At 28.8% G+C, this 22757-nt stretch overlaps 2 protein-coding genes across 2 annotated transcripts; one reads left to right on the top strand and one right to left on the bottom strand.

Moving 5' to 3' along the window:
- Positions 1–72: 72 nt before the first annotated feature.
- Positions 73–5941, bottom strand: Had1 (beta Hydroxy acid dehydrogenase 1). Its single transcript, XM_011497143.1, has 6 exons — positions 5843–5941; positions 3060–3247; positions 2250–2458; positions 648–805; positions 401–543; positions 73–325 (listed from the first exon to the last, which is right to left on the bottom strand). Exons 1-6 carry the CDS (start codon positions 5878–5880, stop codon positions 108–110), a joined length of 954 nt encoding a protein of 317 aa, XP_011495445.1. The 5' UTR covers positions 5881–5941; the 3' UTR covers positions 73–107.
- A 9403-nt stretch (positions 5942–15344) lies between these two features.
- On the top strand, positions 15345–22709 carry Rel (nuclear factor NF-kappa-B family member relish). The gene is made up of 16 exons (XM_011497342.1): positions 15345–15362; positions 15510–15677; positions 15875–16041; positions 16120–16261; positions 16348–16489; positions 16581–16685; positions 16752–16863; positions 17086–17213; positions 17330–17568; positions 18070–18318; positions 18377–18500; positions 19027–19271; positions 21022–21195; positions 21449–21574; positions 21717–22079; positions 22512–22709. Exons 1-16 carry the CDS (start codon positions 15345–15347, stop codon positions 22602–22604), a joined length of 2595 nt encoding a protein of 864 aa, XP_011495644.1. The 3' UTR covers positions 22605–22709.
- The last annotated feature ends 48 nt before the right edge of the window (positions 22710–22757 follow it).

Here is a 22757-nt window from a genome sequence, read left to right as displayed (position 1 = left end):
TTAAAAAATATTTATTTAAAAAAAGAAGAAAAGAAAAAAAAAATGCATTTGTCAACATGATATTATTTGTATCATCGTTGCTGTTTATATGATTTTTTTAATCGTATTTATTTTATCGTATCAATCTCTTGTTTAAGTGTCGATAGTTTCATCAGTGCCAAATCTCTCCAGGCTCGTCTTTTTTGCAGTTTATTAAGTGGACAAATTTCATTCAATTGCCGACTAATCTCGTCAACCATTTCGCCCTCGAATTTCGGAGTCGGGCCGAACGTCATACTTGTATCGTAAATACTTTTACTGTATGTTTCGCAATATTTTTTCATGCCTAAAATATTTTAAATAAAGACAAATTGTGATACATGATTTAGGTATTATTTGCGTTGAAAGATTAGCAATTTACCTTCGGCATTGAGGTGACAAGTTTCGAAAGGTCCAAGGAATGCATATCGCATTCCCAAACCTTCGGACATTACGGTATCGATGTCTTTCACATCTAAAATACCATCAGCAACCAATCGCCAGGCCTCATTTAAAATCGCATATCTGACAATTTAGAGAATATAGTTTTTTATCCTTGAAATATATGGGGGAAAAAAAAAACAACAACAAAAACATAGTTTTACAATATTTAAGAAGTAATACTGTACTGTAATCTGTTTAAAGCAAAGCCATCGGTTTCGCGATTCAGCACTACGGGGGCTTGACCGATCTCGATCATTATTGCCTTCGTCTTTGTTAGCAATTCCTTTCGTGTCCATGGGGAGGGGACGATTTCTACTAGAGGCACGTAATAAGGCGGATTTACCTAAAATATAAAATAACAATACATTATGAAATTAAATATATCGATTTTCGTTAGGCTAGTCGTATGTATGCATCATACGAATGATTTTACAAGGGCATTTATCAAACGAGACAGTCGTGGGGTCAGGTGTGGTCATTGATAATTATTCTTTTCATTTTAAATCTATGATTTTGTCATTGTCGATTTGCACTTTCGAGTTTATAAGCATTATCGACTGCGATTGATAAATGACACATCATTTTCTGCTTTATTCAAACTCATTAGCTTTTCTCTATAATTACACTCTTCTAACACTATATTTCTTTGTTTTCTCAATTTTTTTTTGTTGCTTTTTTTGTTGCTTTTTTTTTTTAGTTTTTTTTTTGTTTTTTTATTTATAAATTTAAATTATGTTATGTATATTCAAAAGATATCAGTGTGATGTTAGTAAAATAATTATGTTGGTTTGTTAAATCTGTCGTTATAAATAAAATTAGAAATATTTTATTCAAGTTATGAATTTATTTTTAACAATTTTCCAAATTTATTTAATATATATAACAACTTTTTGTGAATGTGAAATAAACTATGACGGAAGTGCGATAATATTTAAAAACATTTATTAAAATTATATTTGAACAATGTATTAGAAAGAAATTCATTTCAAATAGAAACTAAGTAAATTTTTTTTTTTATTTTGATCTTTGATAACCATCGAGTTAGAAATAATTGAATTAATTTATAAAAGAAAATATATATATATATATATATATAATCTAGTAAATTCTAGATATTTTTTAATGTAATTTCATTTATTATTAAACATTATCCTACAAACATGTAATTCCTATTTTATAAAAGTTAAGGATAGAAAAATACACGTTTTATTTTACTAAATAATTACTTTTGAACGTAAAAGTATGTAATTGGAAAACAATATATTTATACTTTGTTATCTCCGCATTCCCGGCGATTTTTCCTTAGGTAATTCAAGCATTTCTCTCTCTCTCTCTCTTTTAATAGCTTTTTTTTTGATAATATAAAGCACATCTCAATGGTAATGCTCATACCGTAGTATAATAATATGATAAATTAAAATGATCAATAACATAATTGTTAAATTCAAATTTATCATGTAGTCGATAAGTCGAGGTGATGATAATATAACGATTACTTAAATTATTGATACATATATCATATTGTTTTCCCTCAAAGGATAAATTACAGTAAATAAAAAAAAAATTTCATTTTCTCTCAATTTTGTCTCCCACAATCCCTTCATCTTCCTTCCTCCTTTGCATTCAAATGTCTTTCTTGCTAGTTGAAGAATCCTCAATCTAATATCATCGATTTCCTTCGAGAGCGTTAATGACATTTCAATTACAGATCCAGACAGATCCAGTAAAAGCAAGTAAAGTAATATAAAACACAATGCACAAAATAAGTCGAGATTTGAAAAACTTACGGGGTGTGAAACGAGCACCTGCTCGCGGTGCTTCATTTTCTCGCTGAAGAGCGAGGGTTTAAACGTGGACGTGGACGAGGAAACGATAATCTCATCGTCAATGACGGTGTCCAGCTCCTTGAACAGCTCTAGTTTCAGATTGATACGCTCGGGTATGCATTCCTGGATTAGCTTTGCGCCCTTTACCGTTTCGCTGAGACTCGAAGTACCTATAGAGTCATTTCGCGTCATTATCAATATGGATATGATGACGTAATAATATTGGTACGCACGCGAACATTTCCGAAGGACATGATAAGCGCGTATATGTTAATTGTGAAGTTGACAATTTTATTAGAGTGATAGGGCAAGTACCCGATGTGCAAGAGCTTTAATTCAATCGTGAAATTCATAATATTGAGGCGGACGTTTGCCAAAGACTTGGAAATAAAATGGATAACAACGCACTTATCGTATGGGATGATTTGAAATTTAATCTAAAGTTATTGTAAATTCTAATGTTGGCAATTCACGCGCATAATTGAACATTGACGAACAGTCCGACCTTGTTTGCGTTTACGATTTAAAATAATCCATAAGAAATAATTCGATCGCTTACGTTACTGCAAATATCATAGTATCATAGGTGTTTATAGATACAATCTAACCATATACATTAATTTATTCATTTCATGAACGAGTGAGCATTAATTAATGGGCGCAATCGTGCCACTTTACTTTTTTTTTTTCATTTTTTTTTTTTTTTTATTAAAAATACAAAATTTCTCGTACCAAAGAGAATGCAATCTTTCAAGTTCAATATGGACTGACCTTGAATGAGACTGAACTGCTGTTCGGCGCTGAGTTTTCCGCGCAATAGATCGTTAGACTCGAGCCGTTTCAACTGCTGGAGTATGTCCTCGAGAGCATTATCGATCTGCTGCTGGACTACATCGTAGATCATTACCTGATAGCCAACGCTCGCGAAGAGCATCGCCCAACTACGTCCGATGTGACCGCTACGAATGATTTTTTCAAACACTCATAAGTCGTTAGTTTGGAGATACGAGGTAAAGGGTTTTCGATCGTCGTCTGAATGTTTCATTGAAAATTTTCTCTAAATTATAGAAATACGCGGCCTCGAGACTGCTTTCATTAATTAATAACCGAATGAACGCGATTAAACTGTTCCACCTACTTATTTTAATTATATTTCTTAATCAATACGTTTCATTCGGAACGATATTAACAAGTTATTTATATTGTTGTACTATTAATTTGATTTCATGTAATTTTATTTACTTTCGTTAAATATACATAATGAATAAGATAGATCAGAGTTTTCTTCGATATCTATAAGAATTGATTCTATAAAAAAAAAAAAAAAAAAATTAGATGAATTAATACATAGATTTGATTAAATAGCAAAATTAAAAGGAAAAATTTGTTTATTGATCCTATTTATTATATTATATTTAATATAAAACATATAAAATATATAAAACATAATAATGTTTTAAAAGTGACGCAACATTGGCTATCATTCTCTATGGAAGTTGAGTAAACTTTGTAATTTATTATAAGAGGATGATCGAAGAATGATCCAATGATCCACTAAGCAACGATAAAAAACATTTTTAGTAGAAAATATATCATAGAGCGAAGTAAATTGGCAAAATGGAAAGATGAGAAAAAAAAAATTTGGGATATAGCTTTCGGAGAGGTCTGTTATTATTATATTATTGAACAGATTTTTGTTCGTATCATGTATTTCAAATGCTACCGACAGTTTTCAATTATATTTTTATTTTTGCAAAATTGATCGCTTAAAAAATTGTTCTATTAATTCGCTATTGCTATTGTTATGTTAATGTTGTATTGTCATTAAAATTTGACCCAATACAAATTACATTACCAATTTTAGTATTTTGAAATAGAAAATTAATTCGAATGCAAGAAATGTTTAAATACATCATCACTAAACCTGTATTATTTCAAATATTATAATATATAATCTAATATATTATGCTATGTATAACTTATACTGTATTATTACATAATACATGTATCATTAAATCGATTATTACATTCATTAACAAAAAATTAAAAATACGAAGTTGTAAAAATAATTTTACTTTTATTAAACGAATACATTATTATATATAAAATTGTGTATTTAAAGATGAAAAATAAGATTGGATATTATTGATTTCGAAAAAGGCCGAATTTGAGATATGTAGGTAATTTATCGCGAGCCACTTATTTCTCAAAGATTAAAATATATTCACGACATATTAAAATTTATTAAAATATTCTATATACCAAAAAAATATACACGTGAATTAAGATATGGCCAAGGAAAAATAATTAAAGCATTTTATCGATATGTTAACGTTGAATTCTTCGTAGATAATATATGAAAGTACGAAAAGATAATATTTTAATTTCGTATTTTCCAATAATCATAATAAATATTATCATTCTCATCACAGAATATACGAATGTATTTTCACAGTTATATTATATATATATATATATATATATAAAATAATATAAAAAAAATTTCCTTTTTATAATATGAGGATGGAAAAGTTATCCTAAAAAGAGAAATGTAAATCTCAATCTGAACTTCTTCGGTATGATTGAAATAACATTACAGATTGTGATAAAAAGTGCTAGTATTGTGCACGATTCCTTGTGATTGCTGTTGAGGACAGTAAAAGGATGAAATTTGTAAATATCGATATTCATTTTCAAATATGAAAAATCTTATGCGTATAATATGTTATTCTTTTTATTAATATAAACTATTTAATACATTTGCGCATAAATATAAAATATAACATTCAAATTTATACTAAAAAATATAAATATAAATTTAAATTTATAGTTCATGAGAGACATGTCATATTTAAAAATATTATCTAAAAAAAAAAAAAAACATTAAGATTAAATTTGTTATAATATTTATAACAAATTTTAACAAAATTTTCTTCAACCATATAAATTGGCGATTAAAAACTTGTTTGTAAATGCTTTGTTAAACTTTTCAAATGCTTAAAAGTATTTACGACTATTATAATTAAAATAATATTCGATAATATTCGTTAATTGCATTGATTAGATCGTATATGAACACGAAGTACAGACTAAAATTAAATAATTCAATTTTGTTCATTTTTATTTAAGTTGCATAAAATAACTGTAAAAAGGCTTCGTTCTTAATTTATGTAACACACATATGTATGGTAATAATAAGTTGCATTCCTTTTTGGAAACGATTTATGATTAAATAGGTAATATTTTTAAAAATAAATTAAAAAGTCCATGTCGTAATTTTACGATCGATCAATAAAATATACAATATCGAAAGTCAATGTTATCGACATGAAAATTATATATATATATATATATATATATATATATATTCTTATTCATTTGCATAAGCAACCTATGCATGTAAAATTTACATTTGCATATTTATAAAAGTTATGAACATAACCTTATAATTATTTATATGCGCGCGCGTGAACTTTACAAACGTCCCGAGCTTGTGCTTGAAGCTTGCGAGATACGATAAGAAATAGCGAACTACCAAATGTAAAACAACCAACCTGCCGACGATTCCGATTTTCTCGTTTCTCTCTGCCATCGCGATCTCGATTTACTGCAAAACCCCAACACAATTGGAATGGTAAGCGAACGAATGAGAGCGAGCGAGCGAGCGAGCGAGCGAGAGAGAGAGAGAGAGAGAGAGAGTGAGAGTGAGAGAGTGTGCGCGTGTGTGAGGGGGTGGGGAATAGCACGGTTATACGTAAAGCGAAGGAGACTGATGCGCGGAAAGTGAATGATAGTTGGACAACGACTGAAAATTCTACAAAGCTAGCGATAACGCGATGTCGAGTAAAGTTTTGATTCTAAACAGCGCCACGAAATCTCGGTAATGTGCAGCCCCCTACCACCGGGAATTTCGAAAGCTCGTAGGTGCGATAAGGAACTCGTGTGAGAAGAGATTATATTCGAATCGTCAAATTTAATGGAAATGATAATAGCCTCTCGATTGTTTATGTACTCATTATCATAACGACATTTACGATAAAAAGTAATGCTGCACATCGTAACGTCGGCTACGATTTTGGAAGATAAAATTATTTTCAAAATCGTTTTGGATTCTCTGGTAATCGTCTTTACGTAAATCTGGTTAATGAATGTGGATTTAGACGTACGACAGATAATTGAATGATATTTAAATCAATATAATATTTATATAATGGATATTTGTGTTATAATTTTGATTAAAATTGCCGAACGTTGCGTTGAATTTTAGCATTTCTTACAATAATGTGCTTTATAATTTAATGTTCCCGTAATAAGATATTCACAATTAATTGCATTTGTATAATTGACAAATAGTTTTATGTTGCATGGATTATGATAAAAAAAGCATACAAAAATAAGCAGTTTTCAACTCATTTTAACATGGATGGCGAATCGCGATCTGCTTAAAATAACTAACATGAATGATAAAATGACAATTATTATGCATAAAGTACTTATGTAAATATTAACAATGCACACCGTGAAATTTTTTTGTTCCCTTTCTTTCAATATAAAATAGTTGAATTTTAAGAAATATCATTTCACGACATTTCGTACAACAAAAGAAAGTATAATATTATGTATATTAATTATATATAATTAAGAAAGAATAATGATTTTTAAGAGCCCTTCAAGAGCGTTTATTTTACAAGTTAGGTACAATAAGTTATTAAAAAATATCAATGTTATAATGATTCTTTAGCCACCTCATATATGAAATAAAATTTACAAATATAAATATTATTAAGAAATCTATTTAATTACATTTATTTAAGAATTTTTACGTGTAAACATGGTTGAAAAGTCCGTTTAAAGACAACGAATAGACAATCAATTTGAAAATAATAATTAAGAATAAAAGTGATTAATATGAAAATAAATATTCAATATTTTTCCATTTTGCGATAAGATTGGAAACTAATTTTTGCTTGGAGACTCATTATCCTTTGCTTTGTGAAATATATATATTCATTATCGAATATATTTAGTCATTTCAATTTAAATAATGCATTAAAGAAATTTTCATTTCAATTTTCAAAGTTTCATTTCATTGTTATTTCTGTGCTATCGAAAAAAAAAGTTTAAACATCTCTTATATTGAAAATTTACATTTCAGCAGAATTTTCTGGAGCTGAAAAGTAATACTCGTTATCTTTGTAGTTTTATAAGAACATCTTGTGTAGATTGGCAAATTAAAAAATGATGTTATTGCACTTAAAATAGAGATATCTTGGAACAGTTTTTATAAAAATTTGACCTATCAAATATTAAGTATCCAAATGTAAATAATAGTATACGATAGAATGAATTTTCCTATTTGATTGATTTCATCGATAAATTATGCAATTATGAATAACTTAAAAAAATTCTATTAATAAAATGTATTATCATGAAAATCTAGCAGATTGCTCGTTTTGGTTTTCTTAATAATCTAATTTTAGTATCAAATACTTAAATAGTAGTAAGTAAATTTTTGTCTTTGAGATAAACAAATAACTTGATTTCATGTCTTATATTTGACGTGTAAAAATGCTGTATCATAATTCTTTTAATTTGTCATTCGGATAAAAAATATATAACTTTTGTAATTATAATCGTATTTGTACTGCCCACCATTTATAAAATATTACTATTCTTATTATATGTTACATTATGTAAAAATTATGAAATTTAATTAAATATTACATGAATGTTTCATGTAATATGATATCATTTTGTCGCATTTCCCTTTATGTTACAACATTAAAAATAAATATCAACTAAATAATTTAGAAAAAATTGCAACTAATTTGGAAAATTATTATTTTTTTTTACGCAGGCACGCACACACACACACACACACACACACGCACACACACACACTATTAGTATATTTATTGTTTTTTAATTATGCTGATAAAATTTTTACAATAACATTTATTTATAAATTAACATAAATTCATATATGATACTTTCTATTATAGATATTTTACAAATATAAATTGTTTACTTCATAAAACAGTAGAAGAAAAACTATAGAAAAGTTTACATAATTAAAGTTAACATATTAGGATTTATTCTCATGTTTTATTTGTACATTATTTTTTCCTCATTATTATACGTGTATTTTAATGAATTTTATTGTTGATTTATTTAAATAATAATATATCGTCATTTATCGATACCAAAGATTTATAAATAATATCTTATATTAAATTATAAATAATATTAATTTATAAATAATATCTTGTGAATAAGAGCGTGAAAGAAATTTATTATAATAAATGTATTTATTGTTTTTTCTTATTATTAAACGTATAATTAAATAAATATACAGGAAATTATTTCATTTGCTTCGCCTATTTTATTTCGATGTTAAATAAATACTTTAATCAGCTTGAAGTTAAGTGAGGAATTAAATAACTATATAAAACATTGAAGTTTCATACATTTGAAATGTCTTTTATTTTGTCATAATTACAATTATTTAACACCTAATGCTTGGGAGTGATGATATTACGAATTTGGTAAAGTTATGTGAGGAAATGAGTTATCGCCAATACTATCAGTTTGTCTACATTCTAATGTAATCGAGTGAATGTACAATTAGTAGGTTGCAATATCACAGAATGTACTCAGAGTAATTAAAACACAAATGAATAATTCTTAATTTTTTCATAATTTGTATAAAAAAACAGCTTAATAGCTTGAAATTCTATGTAAAAAATTCCTAAAATACTACAACATGTAATAATTTATACGTTTGATATTATCATTATTATTGTTATTATTATGATTATATATATATATATATATATTCATATGATATAATATTTTTTTATGTAGTTATAGTATATTATTGATGTGGGATTAGATATAAATACGTCAATTATACGACTGTGACGTATAATAGATTGTTATGCCGAATCAATAAAGGGCAGATGATTAATTTAATGAAAAATTGATGAAGATTAGCTCGATATGCCATGTAGGAGGTATTGAATTGGATAACATTAATGATAATTTCTTTCTATAAAATTGATATCGTAGTATTCACGAGTAAATAACGATAAATAATATTGCCATTTAATGCTTCAGAGATATAATAATTTCTGGGGATCTTATCGAATTCATTGGAGTTGTATTCTTGATGCATATCAAATATAAATAATCATTTTTTTTTTTATTTACAAATAATTGATTGTTAGTTAAAAAAAAAAAAAAAATAAATAAATAAATAAATAATACATATTAAAAAAAAATTGGATCGACGTAAAAAAAAGTTAAATTCATAGTTATGTATATAATTAGACTTTCGATGTAGATTTTATTTAAATAATCCTAATGTTTTTTTTTCCAATTTCCATTTCATAATTTTATCTACTGTACATTTGTCTAATAATGTGCGCACAAACATACGACATATTAAGATTCAGACTTTAGTCTCAATTTAAATATATAATATATATTTATGGGGGCTCGTCGCTCGAGCGCTTATTTATAGTTATTATTGATTTATAGTTATTTTTGGCTTTCTTTCGTAATGCATTGAAATACATATTAAATCCATCTGGATCGCTTAATTTCATTATTGTCATTGACATCGTCTGAAATGAAAAAATAAAGGAAGATAATTGGATTTTTCGAAACGGTGCCCTAAGTATAATGACAAATATATATATATATATATATATATTCAAACTAATAGAAAACCATTTGGAAGGAAACATTGCCAATAGGATATTTCCTTTGGAAAAGTTTCATTATAAAACAAAAAACAAAAACAAAAAAAATAAAAACAAAAAAAAAAAGCAAAAACATAAAAAAAGAAACAATCTTATGCCTTAAGTCATCGTATATTCGGACGGGAAACAAATTATGACGATTAATTATAAACTTGAGCGCATTTCTTGTTAAACGAATCACGAATCAATCGACACTAACTTCAAGCACGTAACTTCAAGATAAGTATTTCTTACGTAAGATTTTTTTTTCAGAACGGCAAGTACGTTATAGGAAATAATAATCTTTTTATAAGTAATTTTAGCAGCCTCGTATTAAATTATCAGTAATGTACTAATGTGAAGAAACACTAGAGTATTTGCCAATTTGGATGCGTAATACTTTTCAGATTTATGTGCCGATATTTTAATTTACATATCGCACACACTTTAATTCTCGTGCTATTTATTGTTTCGCTTGTATTGTATTGTTTATCGAGCGAATCGGCTCGTAGGAAGAAAAAGTGAGACAGCTTGCGCTCGCTCTACCATTTACCCAAAAGCTTTATTCACCGCAGCTGATTGTTATTTATTTCCCATTGGCCGACGTTCGACACAATATCGAACCGTCCACTCGACTCGCCGATAACCCTCCCAACAATTGCCAAATATTTCGCGAATATCGTTCCTGCATTTGCAAACAGCGCCGGCTATTCTTCCCCGGGCAAAACCGAACGCTAATGAAAAATGGACGCAATCAGTCCCTGCAGTAGTATCAGTATCGTTGGCCATACAATTTGCATTTAAAGCGGATATCAAGGTGAATGGGTGAGTGGATGGGAATTGGGAAGGGGGAGTGGGAGGGGTAATGGGGAGAGGCAAGGCAGAAACGAGGTGCCGAGAGAATTTTTACGAGAACCTTTACGCGTACGAAGATTTTTCTTAAAAACTCTTTATGCGAAGCCCCTTTCAAAATATAAAGAATAACAGGGTTTATGGGAGTGTGGGTGCGATTGAAAAATCTTTGCGATCTTAGCGCGATGGAGCGTTTGGAGTTAGGCGAAAAGATTTGCAGGACACGTCACGTACGTAAGATACTCGAGAAAAAGCAGCATCAAAGTATACTTTAACGTCGTCATTTAAATTACACGATTACGCAATGTTAATCTGTCGTTCTATCAATGTATACGCGGTATTATGACTTTTCATACACCTACGATAATACTAAAGTAACTAACGTTACTGCGCTAATAAAAAATATTAGACCTACGGTGTACTCATTGTACATTGGACATTGGGCATTGATGCTCGCATTGTAAATCTTGTAATCATATTTATTCGCTTGGGTTTGAATATAACACGATCCACAAATTTGTAGCACAATTGTCATTACTGGGGGGGGGGGGGGGGGGGGGGGGGACGAGAGCGAAGGCAACGCGGAGAGGTGTTTGCGTATCTGAAATTAAAAAATTAAAGTGCCATTTTGAAAAATCTGTTTGAGCTTAAATATCGGTTGCTTCAGACAATATTATGATAAAATGCACGACGACACGCGGTGTCGTGCTTTCTTCCTTCATTCATTTTCAATCGCACAATCACTTCGATTTCTCTCGTGTCCGGAAAAGTTAATAATGAACAGAATGAGTAAGGCCGACCTTTTCATACAAATACATTTATTCTTTTTATTTATTTGTTCTATTACCAGTGTTATCCTTTTCTCTCTATCGGATTTAGTATTCTAGTCTTGTTCATTCGCTTTATTGAATATCTAAATTAATATGAAACTCATATACAAAATAATATGTAATAAGAAGAGAAATATTCAGTTGCATGGAAAAAATTTTAATTTATAATTTTATAATCTCTCGATGCGCATATTATTAAGATCATTTATCAGCTAGAATTAACATTAGTTTATATTTTTAAATAAAAATCAAATCTTTTATAATCAGCGCAAAATAGGTACTTTTCAATATTACATGCTATTGTTATTGTTATTGTTATTAATATTCAAATGAAATACAATCATATCTTCGCGACTTTTATCTCGAATATTATTAAGAAATATATTAAATTTCTCATTAGAAAAATATACTGCCATATTTATATTTATATCCTAAATATTTTTTAAGCAAATTATCCCCCATACTTTGGATTATCCTTATCTATCAACAGATTTGCAATTGGTCAATTTAAATGCGATTAATTTTATAACAACTAAACAATCTTAACATTTGCATGTACTAAACATAGCTGACAATAACACTGTCATTCATTTATTAATAAAAATCAATATTTTTATTATAATGCAGCTCTTTTTAACGGAATTATTTAATTTTATATGAAAAAATTATTTTCTACGTAATAATTTAATAATTGTAGAAGATGATTTTACCGTCCGAAGATTCAGTTTATTTTAAAGAGTTAATGCGCGACCTTCGATATGTTTTTATTGCTGTCTTCATTCATATCAATAGCATATTAATATATAACTAATTGCACAATGTGTTGCATTCTTATGTTAATATGTATATAATTAAGTAAGTATTGAATTATTTGTAAGGTAAATAATATAATCATAGAATATTCAATACATTATTATGTAGAGAAAATGTGTATTGATTATTACTTAGTATTAAATAATTTCAAGAATTATTAAAAATACATCTGAGGTATTATTATAAGAAATAAAAAACATTACAGTCATTGAAAATCTAAAGATTTATTGCATTGCACCTATATTAATATAGCAGTGCCTTAGGATCTATAATTATATATATATATATATATATATATACATATAAGAAATATTAGTTTTTTTTGCCTTAATAAATATATGCGCATTAATTTAAGTGTTTAAACAGTGCTAATTCGTGGACTAGTTTCTTCATTCTTTCATTAAAAAAATTAACACTACACAACACACACAAACGCGCGCGCGCACACCCAAAAAATGATATGTACATATCATGAGGCGAATTTCGAATTAATGCAATTAAAAGACAAAAAATAAATTCAAATATAAAAAATAATCGACTGAAATTTGCTATGTTAAAGATTTCATAAATGAAAATAGAATAGAAGAGTGAAAAAATAAAAAATATAAAAGTTTAAAAATTGCTATTCGTTGAAAGACCGGTTGCATTAATAGTAAGCGTGTATTAATGTAAAGAGATGTTATTTTATAATAAATGATTAGCAAATTATCAGCTGAAAAAAAAAAATATATTAATTCTTGTCGATCTATGCTTCCGTTGGCAGTCAATAAAATATCTCATCTATCCCGGTGACTTGAAGCATTTTTCTTTAAAGAATAATATCGAGAATGAAGTTAGATGGAAGTATTCCACAAACATACGCGTCCTCTCATAGACATTTTATTTAATCAACTTATCTTCATAACAAGATAAAATTAATCGATTGCAGTACAATAGCACCGTAAGAAAACTGGAAATTCCTCTATTTAATTACAGTCGCGTAATTTGCTGTACATTGGACATTTTACGATGCGCTCAATCTATTTGATTCTGTTACAGATTAAATTATAAAATGGTGATCGATTATGAGACAAAAGTAATGATATTGAGGTGATATTTTTGCGAAATCGAATTTTACAAATTGTTTATTGACAGAACTTTGAGTAACGCCTATTATTGTTTGCATTACGATTTTAAATTCAAGTCTAATAATTAATGGTAATCGAAATGCTTATTTTACGTACCAAGACAATTTGGAAATCGACAATAATTATTTAGTTATGAAATTAATTGCCTATCAAAACTAACATCTTTCAGGATATGTCGTATAAACATTCTTTATACAAGTGTAACGATTTGATGGGTAATTAAATTAGTGACTTAGTTATTGATAAATTAGAACTCTAATCGACATTGTCGTTAAAAATATCGACTCTTAATTTTAGTTCACCAAGTTCTTTTAACAAAACTTTGAACAAGTATTTATTTTTCAATTATATGGATTTTTACACATAATCATAGGAATATCATCAGTAGTAGAGCCGTAGAGGTTCAAGCTCATTCAACTCGTCGTCCTCGTTATCGATCGAGCCTGAATCTTCGCAGCTTTAATTGATCCTCGCGATGAAAATTACATCCCCTTGGCCAGCCTAAAGGACAGATATACAACAAGCAGTTGTACATTCGTACTATTCTCGTATATTACATACATACATATTACAATATTACGCTTAATCGCTTCTCTTAAACCTCGCGTTCATCTTTACGTCATTGTCACACAATTCCACCTACTATTCGCTACACATAATTATATACTTAAATATATAATACAGTGCGGGTATAATTCTACGAATCTAATTATTTAAAAAACTTTGCATAAAAAATCTCTGAAGGTTTGAGAAGATATTAAATGTTCATCCGTGCCTTGGTACGCTTGACATCTCTCCGACCTCGTAATTCCAATAATTGCAAAATAGGAAAATGGTAATTTTGAGACAAAGACGCCGAGAGACGAAAACAAAATCGTTTCCTCGCCAAATGCAGCAGACTCTGCTCGGGTCTGTAGATCATTTGACGAGAGGGGATGCTGATAAACTGGGAGTCGGAAGATTTTAACAGCTGCTCTGATTGGCCAATTTGTATGATCGATGGCAACATTGCTTGCAAGTTGCAACAATGCTGATAACAAATCTGTTATCGAGGCAGAACCTGTGATTATCAAGGTTATGACTCGACTATGCGTAATGCTTGTTCCTCGTGCATCTGGCATATAAAATTGACATTAGTTTACGAATAGTAAGTATCGGGTCTCAATCATCAGCGGCTCTACCGTTCCACTTCTCTCCTTAACTCTGCTTATTCCGTTAATTTTTAAAAAAATTTCTCCACTCGTACGAACGTAGCTGTATACAAACATCTTTAAAATGCCTGATGCATATGAGAATTTCATCGCTTACGAGCGTGAATTTCACAAATTGGAAAGTACCTCTCCAACGACAGCTGCCGAACAGAAGAGCTTTTCTACCAATAACTATGGTAAGATATTTCTACTATCGTTAATTATATATATATATATATGTACATACTCACATATAAACACTATTTCGTGTGCGTGTGTGTTTTTTTTTACGAAAATTATTTAATTTTATGTACAGATTATTTTCACATGAGCACTATCGAATCATCAAATTCATCTTCATTGGATTCATCTCAGCAGATTAATTATTGCAATAATTTGTCAAGTGCTGAGATTATGAAGTTTATTAAAAATTCCAGGGATCAAGACCTAGAGATAAGCATGTGTTAGATTATTTGAATATTTTTAACAAATTTAATGCAATATGTATCTATATTGCATAGTACTTAATGATTTTATTTTATTGCTCATTTATAATTGATAAAAAGATAATTATATATATATATATATATATATATATATATATATATAAATAATTTTCAAATGTATAGCAAAGGTAGCATATAATTATTCAAGTGATTAGTAAGAGATTTTATTTATTTTCAAAATTGTAGTTGAACATACACAATTGAGAATTTTAATTCAACCGGTGGAGAAATTTCGTTTCAGATATAAATCTGAAATGTCAGGAAATTATAGCACTCTTCTTGGTGAAAGAGAAAAAACCAATTATAAAAAACAAGTTCCTACGATACAGGTATTTATTAATATCAGTTAACTAATATTTAATTGTACGATCGGGGTAATGCTGTATTTATATAATAAATGGTAGAGATTTTAATACACTCCCACACCCGCCCACAAACACACGTGTGCACACACACATATACACGTATTAAAATATATTTCCTATATAGGCTAGAAGAATTGTTTTTCATATGTATCGTTTTTCAGCTAGTAAATTGTCCATTTAAGATTGCTGTCATAAGATGCACTTTAGTTACCGCAGACGAGGAAAATAGATTTCCTCATGCTCATCACTTAGTTAGAAAGAATGGTAATACTGATACAGATGATCCGCACGATATAGAAGTTAGTAGTGAAAATAACTTTATTGCAAAGTAAGAAGAATATTAATTGAATTTAATTGAAATTACATATATTTTTTTAAATAACCATGATTTTGTATTCGATTGTAGATTCTACAATATGGGTATTATACATACAGCAAAAAAACATGTTAGGGATGAAATTGTGAGAAGAAAAAGAATAGAACTTTTAGGAGAAAAAGAGAAGGTTCAGTTTGGAAATGCTACTATAAGTACGCGTGAAGATATACAAGTATGCTTTACAGTTTTCATTGCTGTTTTCTTAATTTTTCAACCACTTTGGTCAATTATTGTATGAAAATAAATCAATAATTTCAGATAAAATTAGAGGCAGAAAGAATTCAAATGCGGATGAATTTAAATACCGTTGCCCTTTGTTTTCAAGGTTTTTTTTATGGAGAGAATAATGTTTTACATCCTTTCACAGAGAAAGTATATAGCCATCCGATTAATAATCTAAGTAAGCGTTCAATTTTATTAGCTTAAATTGTTTCCTTTGACTTTAATCTTTTATTACCCCCTCATTAACCAAAGTCTTTTTTTATGTATAGAAAGTGCTTTAACCGGAGATCTTAAAATTTGTCGTATCGATAAACAATCGTGCTCTTGTGAAGGAAATGAAGAAGTTTTCTTATTGGTTGAAAAAGTAGGAAAAAGTATGTTTAATAGCTTACACATTTTATAAATATGACGGTAACTTCACTCACAAATTATTGTTCCAGAAAACATTAAAGTAAAATTATATGAAATTGATAATAGTGATAATATAATCTGGGAAGCCGAGGGACGTTTTACAGAACTTGATGTTCATCATCAATATGCAATTGTCTTTAAGTACGTACTAGACAATAAACATTTCACGTATTTATTTTTTATTAAAATATACTTCATATTTTAGCTGCGTTATAAACTTAACCTATTAGCAGAAATTTATAATTTTAATTATTGAGTATTTTATAATATTCTGTCTAAATTAATAATCTATTATTTCTATCATAATTTGCATTAAATAATTCTTATTCTTATATATATATATATATTTTTTTTTTTTTTCAGAACACCACCGTATAAAGATACTAATATAACGAGTCCAAAAGAAGTGTTTATAAGATTAGAAAGGCCAACGGATGGTGAAGTTTCTAATAGTGTTATGTTTGTATATAAGCCATTGGACAAGAACTTAAGTAAGTCGTTAAGGCATAAATAATTATACGTTTATTATTGAAAAAATAACATGAAATTATTAGAACTGTATTTTATCGGATAAGTTAATTCAAAATTTGTTTATTAAAATTAAAAGATAGAAAACGACCACGTTTAGCGTCTACTTGTGAAACTGTAGAATCTATTGAAACTGATCTTATGGAGAATTCTTCATTAGAAAATTACTCGCCAATGAATGAAACATTTGTAAATTTGGATAATGACATTTCAAGTCTTACTGGAGAATTGAAAGAATTATTGAACGATGATCATTATTGTAATTCAGAAGATTTTAAAACATACTTCAGCGATCTCAGCACTTTAGAAAGTGAGAAGGTTAACTAATTGCTTAATGTATTCATTACTTATAAATTAGTTATTAATCTACCGACTAATTATTTTAAAGATTATTTGAGCTTATTAAATGCAATATCAACTCCCTGCGCTGATAATGATCTTGTCACAGACGGAGGTGATTCGTATGAATTTGAAGCAGAAAAATCAGTATGTTTTTAATTATATTTTTTACATTAATGTTGGAGTGATTAAATCATGTCGCACAATTTCCTTATTCAATTGCAAATGAAAAAGTGATCTTGATAAAATGATTGCACATAGTAAATTTGATTATCAAAATTACTGTCTACATTAAGTTACGAACATTTTTCATCCGGTACATTATCTAAACAAATTGATAAAACTGCGAATGAAAAATTCCTATTTCAATGCCCTAAAGTATAATAATGATCTGGGCAATATCAATATGATTTTTTACTATTCTATTTAATTTTAACATCACTTTTATACATTTACGTACTTCTTTTTGTTTTTTCTTAGAATTTCGCCAACGATATACTTCAGAAAGTTTTAAGGACCTTAAGGGATACTGCATTAACAGATAATTCTAAGGCAACTATAATTGTTATGACGCGCAATATTTTGCTGAAAACAACGCAATTTGGAGATACGGCACTGCATTTTTCTCTGCGTCATAAAGAATATAAAATTTCAAAATGCATCGTTTCAATCTTAAGCTTCGATCCATTGTTGAGCAAAATTGTCAATATACAAAATAGTAGTGGCATGGTGAGAATCGCATTGCGTAAGTCTGTAATATGAATTGAATGACACTATTAATTTTCAGACTCCACTCCATCTTGCAGTTTTACGAAATCAATCGGATATTGTTAAAGCCCTTTTGAACATCGGAGCCGATCCAAATTTATGCGACGAAGCAGGTGCAACGTCCTTACACAATGCTGTAATAGGTAAGCACTTTCGATGTATCAACTAAACGAAAATACACGCACCCGTGTTACATTAATTAATTTATTAATCATTATTAATAAAATTAATAGGAAAGTATAAAGAGTGTCAATTTTTTTTTTTTTTTTTTTAACTCTTATTCAACATAGTTTCTAATTGAAAATCTTGTAAGAGGTTCTTACATTTGTTCGCGTCAATTTAACATAAGTACATCGTTCGTTCTTATTGTTGTTTTTCTTTCAATTAACATTAATTAATTAAGTTAAATGCATCAGTAAGTTAAATTAATCAATTGGATAATCGTATGTGCACTTTAAAATTGGATTATTTATCAAAAAAGTTAGAACGATCTGTAATTAAGAAATTAAGACCACCATTCGATGCTACAACTATTTTTGAAAATACTAAAGAGCTCTGCCAATTGCGCGAGTAAGTGAGTAGGCGCACAGATGTAAATGAAAGTACTGAAAGTACTCTTAATAAGACCAATGAGTCCAAGCAAATGAGCGAGCGCTGTTGATCCGTTAGCGAGGGCATCCGGCTGCATCGACCAGTTGCTCCGCTCGAGCAAAAATGTTAACCTGGAGGCACACACGGAGTCCGGATGGACGGCGCTGCACTTAGCAGCGCAGGTCGGCTCGCTGCTCGCGGTCCACGTCCTGATAAAAGCCGGGGCTGATGTCAACTCCATCGACAAGTTATGTGGATGCACCGCCCTACATATCGCCGTCGATGCTAATCACAAGCATATCGTCGATTATCTCCTCACCACGGTAATGATTTTTTCTCTCTTTTTTTTCAAGGTTTAGTATTATAAGTCTTACTAGATGGGCTTTCCATGTTGTTTCGTATGTGCTTGGAACGAGCAAATTCAATTCAATCATTATTATTATTTAAAGTTTTCTTAATGTGTGTGTGTGTGTTTGTGTTTTTTTTTTTTTTTTTTTTTTTTTTTTATAAATAATTGTATATACTAACGTTGCCTTAAGAGTCTTATATTGCTATTATCTGTCTTATCTGTCGAGAAGGAACGTATTGATTTATATAAATAATCGTGCAAATATTATAATTTGTAAATGCCATATTTAACTAATAAGATGATTAATTATCCGTCTTTAGTCATTTACTTAATAGATCAAAGTTAAATGACAATTAAATTAATTTTTTTTCTTTATTCGAGCCTGTCGATGGTCGTAATTTTTCAATTACAAGTGCAAACTGATCTTCATCACGCCATCATAATTTGACGAGGAAATATGCTGTAGAGTGGAACGTTAGAGCGGCCTATTCGTACTTATAAAACGCACAAACGTATACTAACGGGTGGTGACGTTTTGAAACATTCGAAATAATTTGGAGGAGTGTTGGAGGAGAAGTTGTTTTTAGTTTTTTTACTTTAATCGCTCTCGATGCGTCATGTACGGATGCATATGAGCTCTTTTATACGCATTGATTCACAATATTGATATCGTAAGAAAAATATGATGGCTGGTTTCAATGTTCTTGAAGACTGTTAGAATTATTTTGAATTATAAAGGTGAAGAGAGAAAAAAATGAGAGAAAGTCACGATTACAATACATTGCAATTCTAAATTTATTAAATTTAAGCATTATTTTATAAATTTAAATATTTATTTTATTGAAATTAAAATACATTTTCACTTATATAGTTGTTCTAAGCTTTTCTGCAATGATAAAGTAGCATTAAAAACTATTAAAAATTTCACGAATAATTATTTACGATGTTTCATATTTTTACATTACAAGCCTATTCAATTTTAATCAGACCATTTTTATTGTGATAAATTCGGTTTGTCGCTTAAGTCTTATAATACATTAGTAGGAAATGCAATAAATGGGAACGATATATCTTTCAATTTACATTATGTACATTATTAATCTACATAAAATATTATGGAGCAATGAAAGAAATTTTTCTGAATTTCTTTACCGATTGAATACATAAAAATGTTTCACTTTCTTTGCCTAAACATAATTATTTCTTTGCAATTGATAAATTTCCATATTGGTTTACTAAAGATTACAGTTATATTTTGTTCTGTTCAAGTTACCGAGTGCCTAAAATAACAAGACAATTGCGTGTAATAAAACACCTTCCATGAACATAATATTTTTAATTTTTTTTTTTTAAAGTTCATATCATTAATTCCTTCAAAGAATTTAATGCTAAATAAAATTCAATGGTACTTTAGAGTAAAAATTTATTGATTAATTTATTGAATTTCTTAATAAATAGAAAAAAGATATACAAGTCTTTTGAATAGAATTTTTGAATTGCATAATAAATAAATAAGCAATATTTACGTATGAATTAAAAAATTTTAAGCCTAAAATACCGATAAAGTGCTCTCAAAATTTTCAATCATCTTCACATGGCTTATCTTAAATCTACGTCATTAAATCAACACAACATTAAATAAAAAAATCTATTGCCGAATATATATATATATATATATATATATATATATATATATATATGAAACGTATTATGTTTATATATAGACGAAAATCGATTTAAATAAGAAAAACTTCGGAGGTAATACAGCATTACAGAGTGCAGTTGCCAAAAGGGGTAAATGTGCCGAAGATCTTATTAAAATATTTAATAAGTACGGAGCTGATCCAAAAATAAGGAATAATAATATTGATCGGAATGATGAAGAGGAAAATATGAGCGTGAGTGATTTATCTTATTTAACAGTATTGTACCTTAGCGTATGTATTAAACGAAAGAATATATGGTTTTATTTATAATTGTATTTGTTTCTGTTGATAATTTTGTTTTTTTCAGAACGATATTGTAAATTTACTAATACGCGTATTTCTATTTTTAATGTTCGCAAAGATCGTAGCTGAAAGCAATATTATTTCTTAGTTAAGAAAACGTATTCTAAAGAATAATGTTAAAATAAGTAATATTTCACAATAGAGATTATCAGCCGAAATTTTGATCGATATTTCTGATTCGGTTATCGACATCGAAAGCAGCGATTCCGATGACGACTTTCCAGAATCCGACGAATCGTCGTGCGACCTGGCACAAAATGACCAAAAGGTACTTAATAAGATAAACAAGATAAACAAAAGCTTGAGTATTTTGTATAAATTTTATGCGTCTGATTTTAAACGCCCAATTAATGATATAAAACTTAACATTATTGAAGAACGTAATTGGAAAGTTTTTAACTTATAATCAGTTGATGCAACTTTCGTGTGGTCGCGGGTGCGAGTATTCCGTTGACGAGAAGCTGGACTCCGGTTGTGATATGGTCCCAGGTGACAATTCTTTCGCTCGATCGAATTCCGTTGTCATAAATCATTCGGATGCGGAGGAACATCCGACCAACAGGGCAACTACCATTCCGATTTCGCAGAAATCCATGTCGAGCACGAGGCCTTGGGAGGACAAATTGACGGATGATCATGTCCATCGTATAAAAGACATTTTGGAAAGAACGGGTGGTTGGGAGAGGTTGGCTCAACATACGAATCATGGATCCTTAGTGAGGCTGTATAGAAAAACATCGTCCCCATGTTCGGCGCTCTTTACGAAAATCAGAGTGAGTGGGGATTTGTTTAAATTTCTACAAGTATATTTTCGAATTATGGAGTACCAACTTTTTATAATGTCACTGCTAATGAGAGTTTATTTAAATTTTTCTGTCAATTATTAGAACGAAATCATTAATGATAAACGTAAAATTGCTCATTTGATGTTCTCGATAGTGAATAATATTTTTTTTTTTTTTTTTTTTTTTTTTTTTTCATAATTCTGCGCTTTTAATAATTTTACGTTCCCAAGTAGCATAACATTTTGTTGAATTTATTATTAAATTTGTGTGTGAATTAAGAACAAACGTAATTACAATTATTGAAAAATGTACTAGTAGCATCTTTGTCTTAATATTATATATTAATTTTACTATTAAAATATATTATTGCTTATTAATTAATAATAATAATAGTTTCTAATTCAAGTTTTGTAAATCTAGTTGCAGCAACCCGATATTACACTGCAGAATGTAAAAAATTTGTTGACAGATGTACAAGAATTTGAAGCCGTGTCTGCATTGGAAAAACAATGACTTCGTAATATAAATTATATGTACATTTCAACAAAAGATCGTTATACTTAAATAAAAAAAATTTTCTAGTTGATATTTGTTCTTATTCGCCCATGCCTTTGAATAAATGTATTAGTATTGGAAATTTTTCGTATATTTTTGTATGCATCATGG

This window comes from Ceratosolen solmsi, unplaced genomic scaffold (genome assembly GCF_000503995.2).
Source record: "Ceratosolen solmsi marchali unplaced genomic scaffold, CerSol_1.0 scaffold13, whole genome shotgun sequence".
NCBI lineage: Eukaryota > Metazoa > Arthropoda > Insecta > Hymenoptera > Agaonidae > Ceratosolen > Ceratosolen solmsi.
Note: the sequence above shows the minus strand (reverse complement) of the source record. Positions and strands in the feature narration are given on the sequence as shown.